Source organism: Oncorhynchus mykiss, chromosome 27 (assembly GCF_013265735.2).
Source record: "Oncorhynchus mykiss isolate Arlee chromosome 27, USDA_OmykA_1.1, whole genome shotgun sequence".
NCBI lineage: Eukaryota > Metazoa > Chordata > Actinopteri > Salmoniformes > Salmonidae > Oncorhynchus > Oncorhynchus mykiss.
In genome coordinates this window covers 3,707,185-3,727,239 of record NC_048591.1, presented here as the reverse complement: position 1 = coordinate 3,727,239, position 20,055 = coordinate 3,707,185, and the positions used below count along the sequence as shown (strand labels likewise).

The 20,055-nt window shown below is 42.3% G+C and overlaps 2 protein-coding genes across 3 annotated transcripts in view; both read left to right on the top strand.

Annotated features, from left to right (window-relative positions):
• Window positions 1–971: 971 nt before the first annotated feature.
• On the top strand, window positions 972–8,110 carry LOC118944783. The gene is made up of 13 exons (XM_036965806.1): window positions 972–1,145; window positions 2,516–2,638; window positions 2,814–2,835; window positions 3,162–3,239; window positions 3,533–3,631; window positions 3,721–3,799; window positions 3,955–4,019; window positions 4,211–4,250; window positions 4,358–4,448; window positions 4,534–4,576; window positions 4,748–4,783; window positions 6,523–6,590; window positions 7,444–8,110. Exons 5-13 carry the CDS (start codon window positions 3,536–3,538, stop codon window positions 7,595–7,597), a joined length of 672 nt encoding a protein of 223 aa, XP_036821701.1. The 5' UTR covers window positions 972–1,145; window positions 2,516–2,638; window positions 2,814–2,835; window positions 3,162–3,239; window positions 3,533–3,535; the 3' UTR covers window positions 7,598–8,110.
• Window positions 8,111–8,752: 642 nt separating this feature from the next.
• Window positions 8,753–20,055, top strand: part of LOC110507356 (dedicator of cytokinesis protein 10) — a 179,459-nt gene continuing 168,156 nt past the window's right edge. For both annotated transcript variants that reach the window (XM_036965496.1, XM_036965495.1), the window contains exon 1: window positions 8,753–9,361. In XM_036965496.1, the coding sequence (XP_036821391.1) occupies window positions 9,254–9,361 (108 nt within the window). In that variant the 5' untranslated portion in view covers window positions 8,753–9,253. The remainder of the gene's footprint in view (window positions 9,362–20,055) is intronic.

Sequence of the window (20,055 nt, the reverse complement as noted above, 5' to 3'; positions counted from 1 at the left end):
AGACATAAAAAAGGAACTTAGGTCAGGACGTGACAGACGGAGACTCACTGAGTCTGCTTCGTCACTCAGTATAATAAGTGTTTGACTTAAATCCATAAAGGCATCCATTGGGTTTAACATAAAAACTGAAGTTAATTGCCTGTTAAAGAAGGCAGGTTTAAATACAGATGCTCTGGTGTCTGGTCCCTAACGTATTGTTAGGCCTATACATTTGATTCCTATCTGATGTGTGTTCATACCACTCAAGATTTTATGTTGAGCATTTGTTGAGCACTTGTAGGCTTATGTTACTGAGTTGGTTGTTGGAAATACATGTGTATGCAGTTAAGAATAAACATATTTAGACCTACCTGTTATTCATTTGCATGGGAGGGTTGTGTATAGGCGATGACAATTTCTTTAAAAATAAATAATTGTATTTTTTTTAATGAATTGAGTGTTTCCAAACTAAAACTAACTAACTAAACTAAATTAAATTTGGGATGTGGGATTAGGCTACTGTCTAAGATCAACTGTTGAAGAGCTAAACCAAAATATCTTAGATAGGCTACTTTATATTCTGTAAGCCTATTCCCTGATGTTTTAGAAATTAGGCTAGTGTTATGATTCTCTTATGGTTTTGAATATGAGTAAATGACTAAATAATAAAGTTTTTTAGACCCTAAACTTTGCCTTTATTTGTTATTTTTGTAATCAGAACCTTCAGCTGCTGGCTAAAGAATTGTGATAATTAGGCCTATGATACAATAGTTGGTGGGTCAGCTTGTCAATCAAGAGCCTAACATTCCTTGACAATGGGTTTAATTTTATCATCTGTGTCAACACAGTTTGAGATAATTTTGACCCGTAGGCCTTCCACCCATTTCAATACGGAAATGCGCTTTGCTGGAAGAAAAAACCCATGTCGGACCTCGCAACAGTAACCAAGGGGTGCGGCTTGACAATGTCTCTATTATGATGTCACAAAGCATGCAGTTAAAAAATAGAGTCTTGTGTGTTTTGGTTCAGTCATCGATATGGATGTGTATCAAGAAGTAGGTGTACCGGAGTTTGGTGCTCCTTGGCCCGCCATGACGATGCCCGAACAAGGAGTGATTGGCCAATTTACCATTTTCTTCGCGCTTTTTCTTGGAGGACTAAAGGATGTAGGCCTGAGTACAAAACTAGACAAGGACATTTCCTGAACATAATGTTTGTAGTATTGAAGTAGGCTAATAATGGTAGAAGTGTGAAGGGCTTGTGGCTGGTGTAGTCTATGGAGCTTAATGCAAATATGAAATGGCTTTGGTTGAAAGAGTAGTTAAATAGCAGTGGTGGAAAAAGTACCCAATTGTCCTACATAAAAGTTAAGATACCTTAATAGAAAATCAAGTAAAAGTGAAAATCACCCAGTAAAATACGACTTAAATAAAAGTCTAAAGGTATTTGGTTTTAAATATACTGTAATGAAACGGCAGGGAGCAGGTCTTCGAGCCCGAGGTCCGGCGCGCTATCGACTGTGCAGCAAAAGCATGCTCGAGCGGCAGAATCGATTTCCGCGCTTATAAACCCAGGGTTGTTACACTACTCCCTCCTTTCAAAGAGCGCGTCCTCTCGCTAGCTTGGGACTCTAGGTCTTACAGGAACGCGCTCACCGGCCAAGCACACGCACTGTCGTGTATGCAAGGTCCGATCACTTCTGACACCAATGTAATGAAACAGGCAGGAGCAAGTCTCGAACCCTCGACATTCGAGCCCGCGGTCCGGCGCGCTATCTACTGCCGCAAAAACATGTTCGAGTGGCATCGTCGATTTCCGATGAAAACCCAGGGTCGTTACACTACTGAAGTATAAAAAGTAAATGTAGCCTATAAATAATTTCAAATTCCATGTATTAACAAAACCAGAAGGCACAATGTTCTTGTTGTTTTAATTTACGGATAGCCAGGAGCACACTCCCACACTTTTACAAACAAAGTGTGTGTGTTTTGTGAGTCCGCCATCAGAGGCTGTAAGGATGACCAGGGCTGTTCTCTTGATAAGTGCGTGAATGTCCTGCTAAGCATTCAAAATGTAACAAGTACTTTTGGGTGTCAGGGAAGATGTATGAAATGAAAAGTACATTATTTAGGGCCTCCCCATTGGCACAGCGATCTAAGCATCACTACAGCCTGGGGTTCGATACCAGGCTGTGTCATTACCGGCCGTGCCCGGGAGTCCCATAAGGTGGTTCACATTTGGCCCAACAGGTTAGTGCAGTGTTTTGGGGAGGCTTAATTTGGCACATCTCACTATCTAGCCTGCAGGCTGACCTCGGTTGTCAGTTGAACATGTTGGTGCAGCTAAAAGTAAAAGTACTACTTGAGTAGTTTTTGGTGAGATTTGTACTTTATTAAGGTACTTTACACCACTGGTAAATAGTACCCACAGAGATCCTTTATGGTAATCTACCTTTCTACCTCATTGACAGTCCATTCCATCTGATGTGAATTCCATAATAAATGGTAATGTGACATTTGTTTGTTTGTTTGTCCAGTTTCTCTTCTCTCTAGAAGAGGAATGGTTTGGAGCAACCCATCCTGGAGTGGGATGGCAGCTCACTCTCCCTGCTGCCCTGATTGTTCTTGGTGTGATATTACTATGGAGGACCGTCCTTGCGGTAAACTTTTTGTATTATTACCATGTTACAACCATTTTCATACACTTCAATTACCTACTGAAATGAAAGGAATTGAGGGAAAGGCTCATTTTGCAGTTTGATTGATCTTCTAATGATGTATGATGTAGTCCATGTTTGAACGTTGTTCTCATTGCCTTGTCTTTGTTTCTCATAGATCAAAAGCAGGCTACGTCTATGTGAGTTTTCCTACCTTTCATTAAGTAGCTCAGATGAGGAGAAGAAAGCTTTTGTACTTACATTTTATACCGTAGATTTAGCTCCTTAGTCATGCCTGAACCAAGACTAATTTCATATTCCCATCTGTATCGCCAGTGACTGAGACACAGCTAAACGTGAAACTCGCCCAGCTATCGAAAAAGAAATGTGACATAATGATTAAATTGTCTGAAATGGAGACACTGGTACGTTTCAGAAGATAAGTCAGACCTGGGACATTCTGGACTTGAATAACATACTTTTCCATGATAATTGTAACTTATGTTCTAAATCTGGTTGGCTTTAGTTGAAGGACTATGACGCGCCAGTGAAAAGGTTGCGGGCATGCCTGCAGTCCTCTCAGGAGGATAGTCAGGAGCTGGAGGTAAGCAGTCAGAGAACTATTATTCCTCAACCCCTTTAACTAGTTTCCCTGCCCTCTACAGTGTATGACCAATGTGTCATCAGGTCTAATGGACTGACATTGACTAATGTTTAGTTTCTGGAAATGTATGGAGTTGTATAGGTGCAAAGTCAAAAAACTACCGGTCTACCGGTGAAAATGTATTTGAACTATTAACTCACGGTCAAAGTATAGTCCATTCATCAATTTGTTTAATTGTCATGGTCAGATGTTTATCACACAGTTAACATTGAGCCCATCTCTTTTATCCCAAGGATATGAAGAAACAATGGGACATCAGAGCTGGAGAAATGGAGGCATTTCATCTCCAGCTCCAGGAGCGTGCTGAACGCATACAGAAACTGAAAGCTGTTGTAAGTCCATTACTGCTCAATCAAACTCACTGGTTTGGTATGATGATAAAGAGCTATCTTAATGGGGTTTATGTTATGGCTCCCAACAGTGGGGACCGATGGAACCACTTAAAGAGAATCACAGTGGGGATGCCAGGATCCCTAGTGCCACCGACACCCAATCTACCGGTGAGTAAATCACACAGTTTGATCTGAGTGTAGAAAGTTTGCAAACTGTTTATCGACCTACTAAGCTTACTTGTCAGGATTGTTCGAGGGTAGAACCATGCAGGGTTATCTGCAACTAAATGTGCATTAATCTGTTGATCAAATACCCATCTTAGTTACAGATATCAAGAGTGAGGAAAACATTGAGATCGAGGTCACTGTGATGAAGAATGCAACCTTAGTAAGTTAATGTATAGTCTTGTGTAAGCTAGGAGACATTTGGTTAAGTTACTGAAATAAGTAGATGAAAAGAATGGGTGTGATTACAGAAAGGACCCTCTTTTCAGTTTACCCCAAAACTGTAAATACTATAATATTTTACAATGGATCAGTTGTTTGCTCTAGCACTTAAAAATGCAGAATCTTCTACAGATCAACACCACACTGGAGGAGGTGAACAGGGGTCTTCAGGGTAGGCTATGTTACAAACACACAACATATGTCTCACCAGCCAGAATCACTTTGTTCTGTATTGATATGTTCTTTACTTTACATGTATATCTGTTTACTTTGCAACAGACAAAAATTGTCAGCTTGAAGAGAAGAATGTCGCTCTACATCAAAAACTCCACAGCACTGAGAAGATGTATAGACAGACTCTAAACGAGCTGTAAGTGGATTTTGATATTAGTTTGATCATATTAGGATTTGTTCTCATTCACATGACATGCACATTGGTGTTTGTCTTTTCACAGGACCAAAGCCCTGATTCAAGGCAAACATGAGGAAAAGCAACATGTAAGTAAGCCTAAGACAGCCTGCCAAATACTGATCCATAACCGCTCAATAGTAAGCTAAACTACGAAGTACTTAAACCAAACCATAAGCCCCAGTATCAACACTCGTATTGGGTCACGTGATAGGATGTCTTTGCACACATTTCTAACGCAATTTTTGTTCTCTCTTCAGATTGACACGCTACAAGAGAAAATCCAGACCATATCTGTAAGTAGAACATTCACTTTAAAGTTAGCTACTGTAGTTGCACTAAGGTGTTATTAGCTACGTTTTGCTAGTTACTCTGTGTCTTGCTGTACACTAAGATATACAGTGTTGCTTGAATGTATGTGAACCCTACAGGACTGTTCATTATTTTGCTATAAAATCAACATATAAAATCCTTATCTAAACCCCAATTCATAAGAAAAACATTCCACGTAAGTTACAGAAACCAAAAAATGATGATATATTTTCATTGTTTATTTAACAAGAGGTTTATTTAACAGAAACTCAGATTTGATGTGTGCAAAATACATGAACTCCTTCAGTCAATCGCTTGTGGCACCTCCATTAGCAGCGATAGTAAACGTCTCCTATATCCAGTAATCAGTTTCTGACATCTGTTTTGAGGGATTTTTTCCCACTCCCCCTTACAGAACTCAGCCAATTGAGTGAGGTTTGAGGGGTGTCTGGCATGAACTTCCTGTTTCAGGTCCTGCCACAGCATCTCGATTGGATTTAGGTCAGGACTTTGACTTGGCCAATCCAAAACACAAATGTTCTTTCTCGTGAGCCATTCTTTGGTAGATTTGCTTGAGTACTTCGGGTCGTTGTCTTGTTTGAAGCCACATTTTCGACCCAGCTTCAGCTCCTTGACTGATGGCCTGATGCTCTGTTCAAGAATCTCCTGGTATACCTCAGAATCCATGGTTCCCTTGATGATGTGGAGTCATCCGGATCCAGATGAGGAAAAGCAGCCCCAGATCTTAACAATCCCAGCACCATGCTTGACTGTTGGGATAAGGTTATTTTGGTGGTGGGCAGTGTTGGGTTTTTTGCCAAACATAGAGGTGATGATTGTGGCCAAAAAGGGCAATTTTTTTATTAATCGATCCAGAGAATGGACTTCCAGAAACATTCAGATTTGTACAGGTGGTCTCTGTCAAATTTAAGATGGGCAGTTTGGTTATTTTTTGACAGCGGAGGCTTCTTCCTAGAAACCCCCCCATGAATGGCATTTGGATTCAGTGTTCTTATTATTGAAGCTTGCAGTTACCGGAGATGCAGCAAGGGAGGTCTGCAAATCTCTAGATGTTATGTTTCGGTTTGCTTTTACCTGATTTATTATTGTTCTTGTGGCTCTTGGGGATATTTTGGAAGGGCGTCCACTTCTAGGCCGACTTGCTGTCATGTTAAATGCTGTCCATTTATAAATGCCTCACAGTGGACTGAGCTCAAATCTTTTAAAGAGGATTTTATAGCCTTCTCCCAGACTGATGTGCTCTCACTACCCTCGTCCTGATGTCCTCTGAGATCTCCTTTCCTCTTGGCATGGTGTGCTTTGCATTCACCTGGATGGGTAACACCAAACTGACCAGGTTTCTTATTTCTATTATCATAGTCCCACCCAAACTCTGTCCTAACGATCTCTCCTTTTATTGGTTCATTTGGTACCCAATTATGTACCCACCTTATTCAACATACTTACTGATTTAACCAATGCAACTTGGTGTTCAATTATTTTTGAACCTGCAATAATTCCTTTAAAAACAAAACATTCTACTACACGCATGATTTCTTCTTCACCAACATATGGTATTGGTAAATATTAACCTGTTATGTCAGATCAAAAAGACTGATTCTGATTCAATTAAGATTTTAATGTAAAAACTACAATATATCTGTAATTGCACAAGGGGATCACATACTTTCAAGTAGTACTGTAATTCGTTTATTGTCTTTAGCGGAGAGCCTCTGCTGCTGAGCATGCTCTGGCCATGGAGAAGAATGAGGCAGCGCTACTCCGCCAGAGGTGAGTCCAACAGTCAATGAATTCTATTGAAATATATTACTGTCGGAGGCATGTCGAGTGCTAAAACTCGACTGGACCATGCCACGGTTTCGTCGGGTTCTAGTCACTACTCGACGTCTGTCCGTGTTCTTCCTCTCAGTCTTCATCCACCTACCTCTCTCCCTAGCCTCTACTTCCTACTACAGCAGGAGATCGGTCTCCTTTAAAAACGAAAGAAAAAAACATTATTGATGAGTGTACATCTGAATTGTGTCCTATAGAAGGGAATTTCATCCCATCCTTAACCCTAAAACGTAATTTACATTCTATGACACTAAAAGCTACAAACACAACCCCTTATTGTGGTCAGTTGAGTGCTTATGCCACGCTCTCGTGCTCGTCGGAACTTCCTACTTTCTAGGAAATACGACTGTTTCATTCATGTGCTTTTTGGTTGGAATAATTATCCAACCAATACGATTTTAGCTAGCTTGATAAACTAGCTGACTTTGCTCATAATTACGTTAGCTAGCATCCTTAACATTGACAATATGGCCAAACTAGCTACATTATCAAATGGCAAATGTCGCCTAATTATAAATTTTGACAGGGTTGTAGTTGTCAAAAATGTATTTGCTGTCATCTTTTGGTTGAAACGGTAAAAGGTCAGTGGTGAAACGTCACAACTCGGCAACAGCTTTTCTCAGTTTCCCACTTGTAATTCTGAATTGGAGGGTCGTTCAAGGGAACCTTCCTAGTTTGAATTCGGACATTTTCGATAACTAATATAGCACGTGAACGTGGCATTAGTCAAGATCTATCCTGTTAGGGACAATTTGGGCAGTCCTCTCTAAGAACTGTGATTTCTTTCTAGGATTTTTCAACTAACCTCAAAGAAGCTGAAAATAGGAAAGCCTGGGTTCCTGATCAAGACCACCCCCAAGCCCCCGAAAACAACCAAGACCAACAAACCCTTCTTGAAGACCTGCAAATTTCTGAAAGCTTTCAAAGCACTAATGAAGATATGAAGGCAATGCATACAATTGTACATTTTGTGCAATTATTCTCAGGACACGGGGTTAAGCAGAGTACAATAAATAAATCCAGATGCCTTATTCCATCAAACAACTGCAACACGTGTTTTATGTCATTTATATGGTAGGTCTCATTAGATATCATCCAACTCTTTAAAAATGCCTTTGTATGCAGATTTCTGCTCTGTTGCCATTAGGTAAGATACAACTCCATGGGGCTTACCTGCCAAGACCTCCATGGAAGCCACATATCCCATCAATTACCAAAGCCAAATGGTAGGCCTATGATGAAGTCTATTTTCTAGGTCTCCAGGGCTATTTTGGCGACGGGAAACCCCCACCTGAAGGTCGATTTGTCCTCACTTTGCAACCCAGACTCTCTTTAGGGACCTGAGCTGTTCAAGAAACCTAGACATCTTAACAGCTGTAGATGGTTCACTTGAGTGCTTTGCGCTGAAGCACGAAAATGACGAGTGGAAGAATAGATGTCCATTGGATAGCCGTGAACATATTGACATCGTGTTTTCACAAAGACTTAGGTCATGGGGCGGCAGGGTAGCCTAGTGGTTAGAGCATTGGACTAGGAACCAGAAGGTTGCAAGTTCAAAACCCCGAGCTGACAAGGTACTGTCCCTGAGCAGGCAGATAACCCACTGTTCCTAGGCCGTCATTGAAAATAAGAATTTGTTCTTAACAGACTTGCCTGGTTAAATAAAGGTTAAAAAAATGATTTGGACTTGTCAAATTTGAAGGCCTAATGCCATTTTTGGGTTTCTGTTTCCTTCCTGATAGCCAGCTAACATGATCATTTATGCAAAGTAGGGCTTGTATTGCTAAATAGTTCAATGCAAAAAATACCAGAAAGGCATATTGATCATATCCGACGATGGCTTGTATTCAATGTGGATATACAGTATAGTGCCCAACAATGTTGCAACCATGCTACAGGCGTTGTGTAGCCTGTTATGATAATGCTGCCTATAGAAGAAAAAAAAACAAAACATTAATGACTGACTAGCACTAGCCTATTCCACCACAATAGGTCGCTGTGTTACCATTTTTCCTCCCTTCCTTTCCCTCCCTCCCCTCCAACCATGGTCCTGCGTAGACTGCTGATGAGTTAATGCCATTCTGGAGGTTATTCTCCTAGATTTCTCTCCTTGGTCTGGTCTAGACCTGTGGCAGAGGTCAAATTGTAGACGTAATGGTCACTGTCATTGCAGGCCTATTAGAATTGTGCTTTATGACCAATTTGAACATTTCGTAGACTTGCATTCAGCAACAGATAATCATCAATAGTGGGGTTGAAGAGTACTGTTTGGGAAAGCCCATCCTATGTTAATAGTTTAAAAAGGCTTCTTGTAGACCAGGGTTGGCCGCATGTGGTCTCGTTGGGCAGGGGGCTTGCCTTGGAGGAGATTGGCCATTAGTTCCGCTTCCTTTGACTCTGTAGCGCACGGGAATTAGTAGAATCTCGCTGAATAGGCATCTGTAGCCTACGCAAGCAGGGCTGCTGTGTAGTACTAGTAGGCGCAGCAGCGAGACAAGCAGGCGAGCAGAGCCGTCGCTGGCGTATACAGTGAATTTACAATAGACGAACGCGTTGAACAGCGGCACTTGAACCAGAGGAATAGTGTGGGCCGTTCTGAAATGGCAGCGGAATCGACCCGGAGATTCACGAAGAACCTGCTCAAGCCCGGGAGTGCGGCGGAGATAAGGCAGACGGCATCCAATGCTGTCAGACATTCGGCAATGACGGTGAGTCGATGGGGAAAAACAAAGGTTACGACTGCACCTTCTTCAGTAATGCTGAGTAGGCCTATATTATAGAGCTCGATGTGTAGGGTTCCCCCTGTACCCTACAATGACGCTATACAGCCGAGAGTCACCCATTGATTGTGAATTGACTGTTGGAGATGCGAGCCGCACCATTTGCACCCTGACCCCAACGTTCAGAATTGTGTTGACGCGATTTGGGTTTAATGAACACAGCTGGTACATTTTAATTGTGATATCAACTGTGATATGCCTGCATGTTTGCAGCGAAGGGAAGTTTGTATTGATGCTGCAATAGACAATGTTGCTGCAATAGACGTTGCATTCGTGTAAAGGATTTCATTAAATGGGCTACAATGTTGCATTTGATGAGGACATGGGTCGAGGTTTGTGAATGCTTATCTTTAATAACGTTACCCACCTCACGGTTTTACTCGTATCGAGATTTGCTGCTCAAATCGAAGCAGCCGCCTATTCTCTAGAGATTTTCGGTATTTTCCATGCTGCCTCGTTGAAATAAATAAATAACGGTCCTGGTTGTAGCCTAGTCCTTGGCTTTCCGCGGGAAATGCCCTCCTGCCTTGAGCCGAGGATGCTGAATGACGTAAGCAGTAGTAACATCAGCCCAGTTTGTGTGTGTGTGTGTGTGTGTAAAGAAAAAAACAGCGGTGCGATGGGGTGAGACAACGTAGCTTAATTTACCCCACCCATTCACACATTTCGGATGGATTGGCATTTTAATTAAGATACATTGGCTCTGGAAGATGTGTGTGTTGTACCTACCAGTGGAGGCTCCTCAGAGGAGGAAGGGGAGGACCATCCTCAGTGAATTTCATAAAAATTAAAATAGTGAAATATTAAAAAACTTAGAAACCACTCTAAAACTATTAAATATATGAATATTTCACTCCAAAATGTATTAATGAATGTCAACAGTAGCCTCAACCTCTCATTCTGGGGTAGCACAATGGTGTAGTCAGAGGACAGCTAGTTTCCGTTCTCCTCTGGGTACATTGAAGTCAATGCAAAACCTAGGAGGCTCATGGTAATCACCCCTTCCGTACACTTACACAGTAATTATTATTATTATGACAACTTCCGGAGGACGTCCTCCAATCTAATAGAGCTCTTGCAGCATGAACTGACATGTTGTCCACCCAATCAAAGGAACGGAGAATGAATATAGTACTGAAAGCATAAGCTACAGCTAGCTAGCACTGCAGTGCATAAAATGTGGTGAGCAGTTGACTCAAAGAGAATATAAATTGTTTAACAGTTTTGAACAGATTAATTTATTCGAATATGAAGGAGAAGAGAGAGAGAGAGGAATATTTTGTTATATTTTTGTTCACTTGCACTTACTTAGCTAGCGAACGCAGCAAGCTAGTTTAGCCTAATCAAACAACCGGCTCAAACAGAGAAGGATGCTATGTTAGCTAGTTGGCCATGGCTATCCAACACCGGAACTCTTCCAAGTTAAGGCAAGCTTTTGGTTTGATTAAGTTATTGCCAATGCGGCCGGCCGGTGTAACTGCTAAACTGCTTACTGTACTGCATGACTACATGATTGTTTGCTAACGAGTTCTAGTAGCTATGTTGACTATGACATTAGTAAATATGGTGACAACAATGTAGGCTGTGTGTAGCGGATAGTGGTTATGGCATGAAGGTTTGGCTTGAAAATGATTTTTTTTGCCTGGTCACAGTCCACAAGCAAAGGGAAAAGGTGAAAGGAGGGGAGCGTGTAGATGCGAGAAGGAATATACAATGAGCAAAGTGATTATGCTGTTTGGATGTGACTGCTAGCAACGTGAACTGTGTTTACAGGTGATCAAGGCTGTAATTCGTTCCGTCGATTCTGTTTAAAAACATTTCTTAAACAGAAGCAGACGGAACAAAATGGGGATGAGCATACCTGAATTTGTCCAATAGAAATTCTTGTTTGCAACTGTTGGACTAATGATTACATCCTAGATTAGCTAGATGCAGGCAAGAGTGGGCAAGGCGGTATTGAATGTGTCACTGTCTGTCACCATGATTACACAAATTTGTCTCACGACCTGTGCACCTTTTGTTGTAAACTTTAATTCGTAGGCTATGTTGTAGCGACCTCATGATGGGGGGGGGGGGGGGGATCATCCTCCCTCATCTTAAATGACACCGACCGCCACTGGTGCCCACCTATATGTGCTGTGGGCAAGTGTGTTGTGTTTGAGGGGCATATTCATATCTCCACTTGGATTCTGATTTCTCCCCTATCTCTCTCATCTCCTTTTATTTTCAATCGTTCTTTTTGTTACAGATCTTCACTATGGGTTTCTATGCTATTCTCTCTGCTTTTATCAGTACATCAGTGTCGAATGTGTGAGGTGGTATCTATCACCCTGGCTGTCACATCCAGTCCTAACGTTACTGCCACCACAGCTCTGAGATGACAATTACTGTTTTAGGTGAAGTTGCCCCTAGACGCTGATCTTGGTTCAGTATTGCGTTTTGCCCAGTAATGGTTAAGGTTGGAATTGGGGGAGGGGAATCTGATACTAGATCTGACCTAGGAGCAGCAACAATTATAGATGAGTGGGAAAGCCCAGTGACTCAACTTTCATTATGACAGGTCATTGCCCACCAGTTGTGCCATACATAAATACAAACACTGAACAAAAATGTAAACGCAACATGCAACATCTATGGATTACACATGACTGGGAATACAGATATGCATCTGTTGATCACAGATTCCTTAAAAAAAAGGCAGGGGCATGGATCAGAAAACCAGTCAGTATCATGCAGAGCGACACATCTCCTTCGCATAGAGTTGATCAGGCTTGTTGGTTGTGGCCTGTGGAATGTTGTCCCACTCCTCTTCAACGGCTGTGCCGAAGTTTCTGGATATCGTCGGGAACTGGAACACACTGTCGTACACGTCCATCCAGAGCATCCCTAACATGCTTGATGGGTGTCATGTCTGAGTATTCATGCCATGGAAGAACTGGGACATTTTCAGCTTCCAGGAATTGTGTACAGATCTTTGCAACACGGGGCCGTGCATTATCATGCTGATACATGAGGTGAGGGTAGTGGATGAATGGCACGACAATGGGTCTCAGGATCTCATTAATGGTATCTCTGTGCGTTCAAATTGCCATCGATAAAATGCGATTGTGTTTGCTGTCCGTAGCTTATGCCTGCCCATACCATAACCCCACCACGGGGCACTCTGTTCACATCAGCAAACCGCTCGCTCACACAAATTCACTTTTAACAAGGTACACCTGTTAATTGAAATGCATTCCAGGTGACTACCTCATGAAGCTGGATGAATGTCAAGCGTGTGCAAAGCTGTCATCAAGGCAAAGGGTGACTACTTTGAAGAATATCAAATATAAAATATATTTGGATTTGTTTACCACTTTTTGGGGTTACGATATGATTCCGTATGTGTTATTTCATAGTGTTGATGTCTTCACTATTATTCTACAATGTAGAAAATCTAAAAAAATAAAGAACAACCCTTGAATGACTCGGTGTGTCCAAACTAGAGGTTGACCGATTATGATTTTTCAACGCTGATACCGATTATTGGAGGACATTAAAAGCTGATACAGATTAATCGGCCGATTAAAAAAAAAATATATATATATATATATATATATATATATATATTTGTAATAATGACAATTACAACAATACTGAATGAACACTTATTTTAACTTAATACATCAATCAAATCAATTTAGCCTCAAATAAATAATGAAACGTTCAATTTGGTTTAAATAATGCAAAAACAAAGTGTTGGGGAAGAAAGTAAAAGTGCAGTATGTGCCATGTAAGAAAGCTAACGTTTCAGTTCCTTGCTCAGAACATGAGAACATATGAAAGCTGGTGGTTCCTTTTAACATGTGTCTTCAATATTCCCAGATAAGAAGTTTTAGATTGTAGTTATTATAGGAATTATAGGACTATAACTCTCTCTACCATTTGTATTTCATATACCTTTGACTATTGGATGTTCTTATAGGCACTTTAGTATTGCCAGTGTAACAGTATAGCTTCCGTCCCTCTCCTCGCTCCTACCTGGGCTCGAACCAGGAACACAACGACAACAGCCACCCTCGAAGCAGTGTTACCCATGCAGAGCAAGGGGAACAACTACTCCAAGTCTCAGAGCGAGTGACGTTTGAAACGCTATGAGCGCGCACCCCGCTAACTAGCTAGCCATTTCACATCACATCGTTACACCAGCCTAATCTCGGGAGTTGATAGGCTTGAAGTCATAAACAGCAGAGCTGCTGGTAAAATGCATTGTTTGTGCTGTTTGAATTAATGCTTACGAGCCTGCTGTTGCCTACCATCGCTCAGTCAGACTGCTCTATCAAATCATAGACTTAATTATAACATAATAACACACAGAAATGCGAGCGTTAGGTCATTAATATGGCCGAATCCGGAAACTATCATCTCGAAAACAAGACGTTTATTCTTTCAGTGAAATACGGAACCGTTCGGTATTTTATCTAAGGGGTGGCATCCATTAGTCTAAATATTCCTGTTACATTGCACAACCTTCAATGTTATTTCATAATTACGTAAAATTCTGGCAAATTAGTTCGCAATAGCCAGGCCGCCCAAACTGTTGCATATACCCTGACTCTGCGTGCAATGAACGCAAGAGAAGTGACACAATTTCACCTGGTTAATATTGCCTGCTAACCTGGATTTCTTTTAGCTAAATATGCAGGTTTAAAAATATATACTTCTGTGTATTGATTTTAAGAAAGGCATTGATGTTTATGGTTAGGTACACTTTGGAGCAACGACAGTCCTTTTTCGCAAATACGCACCGCATCGATTATATGCTACGCAGGACACGCTAGATAAACTAGTAATATCATCAACCATGTGTAGTTATAACTAGTGATTATGATTGATTAAGTGTAATGCTTGCTAGAAACTTACCTTGGCTTCTTACTGCATTTGCGTAACAGGCGGGCTCCTCGTGAGAAAGGTGGTTAGAGTGTTGGACTAGTTAACCGTAAGGTTGCAAGATTGAATCCCTGAGCTGACAAGGTAAAAATCTGTCGTTCTGCCCCTGAACAAGGCAGTTAACCCACCGTTCCTAGGCCGTCATTGAAAATAAGAATGTGTTCTTAACTGACTTGCCTAGTTAAATAAAGATTAAATAAAGGTGTAACATTTTTTATTTAAAACATTTGCAAAGTCGGCGTCCAAAATGACCGATTTCCGATTGTTAGGAAAACTTGAAATCGGCCCTAATTAATCGGCCTTTCCGATTTTAATCGGTCGACCTCTAGTCCAAACTTTCGACTGGCATTGTATATGTGTATGTATAGAACAGGTGTGTTGTCTGTATTTCAGGGCAAGGTACCGGGCGGAGGCCGGCTAGTAATGACTTTTTAAAACACTAATGGACTGGCGATTTAAAAGCTGTTTTTCAGCCTCGGTCCCAGCTTTGATGCAACTAGAAGGAACAGGCCTTAGCTCGTGTGGCTGACGTCCTTGATGATCGTCTTGGCCTTCCTGTGACACCGGGTGTTGTGGATGTCATGGAGGGCAGGCAGTGTGCCCCCGGTGATGACCGCACCACACTCTGGAGAGCCCTGCGTTTGCGGGCTGTGCAGTTGCTGCACCAGGCGGTGATGCACCACATTTCTTCAGCTTCCTGAGGTTGAAGAGGCGCTCTTGCGCTTTCTTTACCACTCTGTCGACGTGAAGGGATCATTTCAGGTCCTCGGTGATGTGCACGTCGAGGAACTTGAAGCTTTTGACCCTCTCCACTGCGGCCCCGTCGATGGGGATAGGGGGCGTGCTCTCTCTGCTGTCTCCTGTAATCCACGATCAGCTCCTTTGTTTTGTTGACAGTAAGGGAGAGGTTATTTTCCTACCACCACTCCCCCAGGGCTCTCACTTCCTCCCTGTAGACCAGGGTTCTCCAACTTTGGCCCGCGTGTGGTTTTATATTTAGTTGTTGGACATAAGACTGTAAAAACACCAGCATATCAGCTCCAAGGCATTCCCACTCATAATAGAGACACAGTATACATGTGATCGTATACAAATTTCAGCCGTTTTTGAAATGATTGTTTTAGTCAAATATTATATCTGTTTGAGCTTCTTGCCGTCAATTTGCTGTCTACAAATTATTTGCAATTATGTTTCGGACCCCTGACCATCCGCTAAAGAGAAAATCAACCCGCGGTTGAATCTAGTTGATGATCCCTGCTTTAAGCTGTATCTTCATTGTTGGTAATCGGGCCTACCACTGTTATGTCGTCAGCAAACTAGATGGTTGAGTTGAGTTGTAAACCATAAATATTGATGCATTACTAGCTCAAACACAATCTGCAAACTTGAGAAGTTAATTAGTGGGTAATGGTGATTTCAGAACCAAAGTGGGGTTAGACTTAGGCTACTTTGTCCCCCCTAATCTGATAGTGGTAGTGGCGTGATAGATGCTTAGTCTCCCTTATGGCTCAGATCAGGTGCCTACATAGTATACCCCATAGACATACATCATTTACACACGCACACACACACTTCAGCTCAGACAGATCCAGCCCAAAGAGGCCCAACTCATTAGCTATATCGGCAGCAGATTTGAATTTAGAACGGAAAATAAATGTGTCTATGCAACAAATGTGAGTGCATTGAACCAAATCGCACTGATTTCTTTCTCTAATCAAACCGAATCGCACCGAATCGTTTCAAACTAAATTCCAAATTAAAACGTATTGTTCCTGTATCACATCAGAACCTATGTATCTAGATACATATCGAATTGTCTTGAAAGGTAAAGATGTACATCCCTAGTGACTAGTTTCCCTGCAGATGAACCAAGATAAAGGTCAGAGTCACCCTCCATCTTTCCCCATAGGGCCTGCTGGGTCCTGTGCCTCCTGAGGCTGATCAGCTTCACTTTCTCATCAGCCCTGAGAACAGGGGGGGAGGGAAGGCATAGAAATATTATCTAGATTCTATTTATATGGGGGAGTGGAACATATAGAACAAATGAATATAGGACCTCTATGTAATTCTATGGAGGGAACCGCCCAGCCAGGATTAGTGTCCATTGGAATTAAAGTCAGTTTTAGGAAGTAAACTGAAATTCTAAACAATTTCCTAGGGACTACTCAATCAAGCCATTTTTGCATTTGAAATTCAAATCACTTCCTGGATTGACTGTCTTCAATGCTAATGGACTTAAACCCTGTAACCTAGAAGCCAGTAGTAGCTAGTAACACACACATTTTGCTGCACCTGCTATAACATCCGCTAAACTGTGTACGTGACCAATATACTTTGATTTGATGACAGCCAGCCTCTCATGTACTTCAAGCGCCCTCACAACATAGTGGAAGATAGAATGTGTTGCTGATACACAATGGCGTTGGCATACTATAATAACAGTCGAACACTTCTATTATTTGTAATTAAATGTGACATTTTCCCGCCCCTTGCTTGATATCAGATCGAGAGGAAATTGAACTGCAATGTCAAGAGCTCTTGAGCTTGTCCACGGAGATGGCAAAGGCACACAATGTTGGAGTCCTCAGTTGGAGTCTTTCTCTTTGAGCTGTCTGACAGGCTAGTCTCTCTCTCTCTCTCTCTACACTCTGAGACAGAGACTGTTTAATCTGATCCGTTTTCTAGCTATGCACGATGTATTGATTGTGTAATATCAGTTTGTTCGAAAATAACACAAAAGTACAAAAGCATTCCCTAGGTGGGGTCAGGGCTCCGGGTCGGCACCATCTCTCCTGTCTACGGCCAGTACAGTCAATAGTTGAATCCATCAAGGACAAGCCGTCGCTGGAGGGGTTGTTTTGAGTCTGCGTGCAACTGTAAACTTCTAGGTGTCGAGAGGGACAGATGTTGTGGTTGCATATACCAAGAGAGTAAAAAAGCACTGTGGAGTTGAGTATGAAGAGCGAGCGAGGGATATACTTTACCAGGCATCTGAGGGACAGCTGTAATAAAGGTGAGACAATCTCATCTCTCTCTCTCTCTTCCAGATCTTCTACCATTTTGATACCTACCATCTCGGATTGTTCTGAAATTGTTTCTATTGGAAACAGATAAGATTTGGCATTCCCACAACATCATTCTGTTGAAATATAATTTGATCTCTGCGAAAGATAGAAAACTGAACTGGTTCTGTGTCTGACAAGTAGTATCCCCTGTTAGAAATTAGTCATTGAAGTTGTTAGGTTTATGTCTCAATTTACATCCTGATATTACCAGGTTCTGACCACTAGATGGTGCTGTTCCAGGTGATTTTGTATTGTATTTTTTAAGAACCCCCCCCCAATATTAGAGTGAAAGATGGTTTCCTTACCCTGTAAGCAGCCTATGGACATGATATGACAGCAATCCATGCGTTGGCTTTGTTTTCCACTGTTTCAAATAGGTACCATTCACTTGCATTGGATTTGTGCTACACATGGGGTGGTAGGTAGCCTAGTGGGTAGAACATTGGACTAGTAACCAAAAGGTTTCTGAGCTGACAAGGTAAAAATCTGTTGTTCTGCCCCTGAACAAGGCAGTTAACCCACAGTTCCTAGGCTGTCATTGAAAATAAGAATTAGTTCTTAACTCACTTGCCTAGTTAAATAAAGGTAAAAAAAAAAAACATGCTAAAAAGTTAGCATTTTAAACAGTGGCCAGGTAAACAAAACCAAAGCGTAGGTTGTCCATAGACTGCTTACAGGAAAAGGAAACCAATATGTAATTTGGGTGAACTATCCTTTTACCATTGAGGGGAGTGGGATTCTTTCAAATAAATATCCCCTAATAGTAGAAACAGCACCATCTAGTGGTCAGAACCTGGTAAAATCAGGATGTGGAATGGGACATAAACCTAGCAACTTCAATTCCCATAAACCTAGCGACTCATTTCTCTGAACAGGGGTTAAAAACCATCACCAAATTCACTGAGAAGACATAACATAGGATGAAGAAACAATACTCCAAGCCACAGCTCCATACTACTTGTCAGACACATAGAACTTATACTGTATACTCCAGTGGAGGCTGGTGGGAGGAGCTATAGGAGGATGGGCTCATTGTAATGGTGGGAATGGATTGAAACAGGGTTCCCATATGTTTGATGTATTTGATACCGTTCCATACACTCCATTCCAGCCATTACAATGTGCCCGTCCTCCATGGGGGGCTTTTGACAATTTCTTTGGATTCTTTATTGTTAGAGAAATGTTTGTTCCATATTGAGTGTTAGGTACTATATTTATTGAATATTCAATGAATCCTATACATTTAAAAAAGGCCAATTTGGGTGCAATCAATTAACTTAATTTCTCAGGGAGCAAATTATATTTCAACAAAATAATGGTGAAGGAATGCCAGTCTTATCTAACTACAGAAATGATTTCAGGGGCCTCCCGAGTGGCGCAGTGGTTTAAGGCACTGCATCGCTGTACTAGCTGTGCCACTAGAGATTCTGGGTTTGAGTCCAGGTTCTGTTGCAGCCGGCCGCGACCTGGAGAGAGAGCACAATTACAGAGCACAATTGGCCCAGCGTCGTCTGGGTTAGGGGAGGGTTAGGCCGGCAGGGATGTCCTTGTCCCATCGTGCACTCCTGTGGCGGGCCGGGCGCAGTGTACTCTGACACAGTCGCCAGGTGTATGGGGTGTTTCCTCTGACATATTGGTGCGGCTGGCTTCCGGGTTAAGTGGACATTGTGTCAAGAAGCAGTGGGGTTGTGGTTGTGTTTTGGAGGACGCACGGCTCTCGACCTTCGGGAGTTGCAGCAACGAGATAAGACTGTAACTACCAATTGGATACTATGAAAAAGGGGGTAAAAAAACCAAAGGACTTCAGATCATTCTGAGATGGTGGGTGTCATATGGCTTTCTGAAATGAAATGGATCCACGTGGGGGAGAGAGAGGTGAAGAGGTGCCAAGAAGAGAGAGAGCGAGGTGAAGAGGTGCCAAGAAGAGGGAGAGCGAGATGAAGAGGTGCCAAGAGGGGAAGAGAGCGAGATGAAGAGGTGCCAAGAGGGGAAGAGAGAGAGAGATGAAGAGGTGCCAAGAGGGGAAGAGAGAGAGATGAAGAGAGCGAGAGAGAGCGATGAAGAGCTCTGTCGCTCTTCATTGCTCTCGCTCTCCATCTCTCTCATCTTCTCTTGGCACCTCTTCACCTCTCTCTCTTCCCCTCTTGGCACCTCTTCACCTGTCTCTCTCTCTCTCTTCTCCTATTGGCACCTCTTCACCTCTCTCTCTTCCCCTCTTGGCACCTCTTCACCTCTCTCTCTTCCCCTCTTGGCACCTCTTCACCTGTCTCTCTCTCTTCTCCTATTGGCACCTCTTCATTGGCGCTGCCCATCTCACGTTGGCTTTCTCCTCTATTTTTCCTCTCTGTGTGTTTCTCAGTCCTGTCCTGCGGCCTGCGCAGTTCCAACACATTGGTCGTTCTCTGGGTTAGCTCAGGCTGACAGAAAGATGCTTAGTGTGTGTTGGTTTGAGTGCCTAGTAAATGCACACAACATCCTCTGCAGGCAAGAGAGGCAGGTCAATCTCTCTGTGGAGCCTAATGGGAAAGTGTGTGGAGGGTGGTGTGTGAGGGGAGTGGGTGTTTGTGTGTTCCCGGGAGGGCGGACATAGTGTGTGCTAGTACCAGATTGTCATTGTTTGGACTGAGT

What these genes read in the sequence shown, in the direction of transcription:
- LOC118944783 (XM_036965806.1), top strand. Translation starts at nt 3,536, where the DNA reads ATGAAGAAACAATGGGACATCAGAGCTGGAGAAATGGAGGCATTTCAT. An exon ending in AGACAGACTCTAAACGAGCT is followed by an intron (nt 4,449 to 4,533) that starts GTAAGTGGATTT and finishes GTCTTTTCACAG; the next exon opens with GACCAAAGCCCTGATTCAAG. An exon ending in AGAAAATCCAGACCATATCT is followed by an intron (nt 4,784 to 6,522) that starts GTAAGTAGAACA and finishes TATTGTCTTTAG; the next exon opens with CGGAGAGCCTCTGCTGCTGA.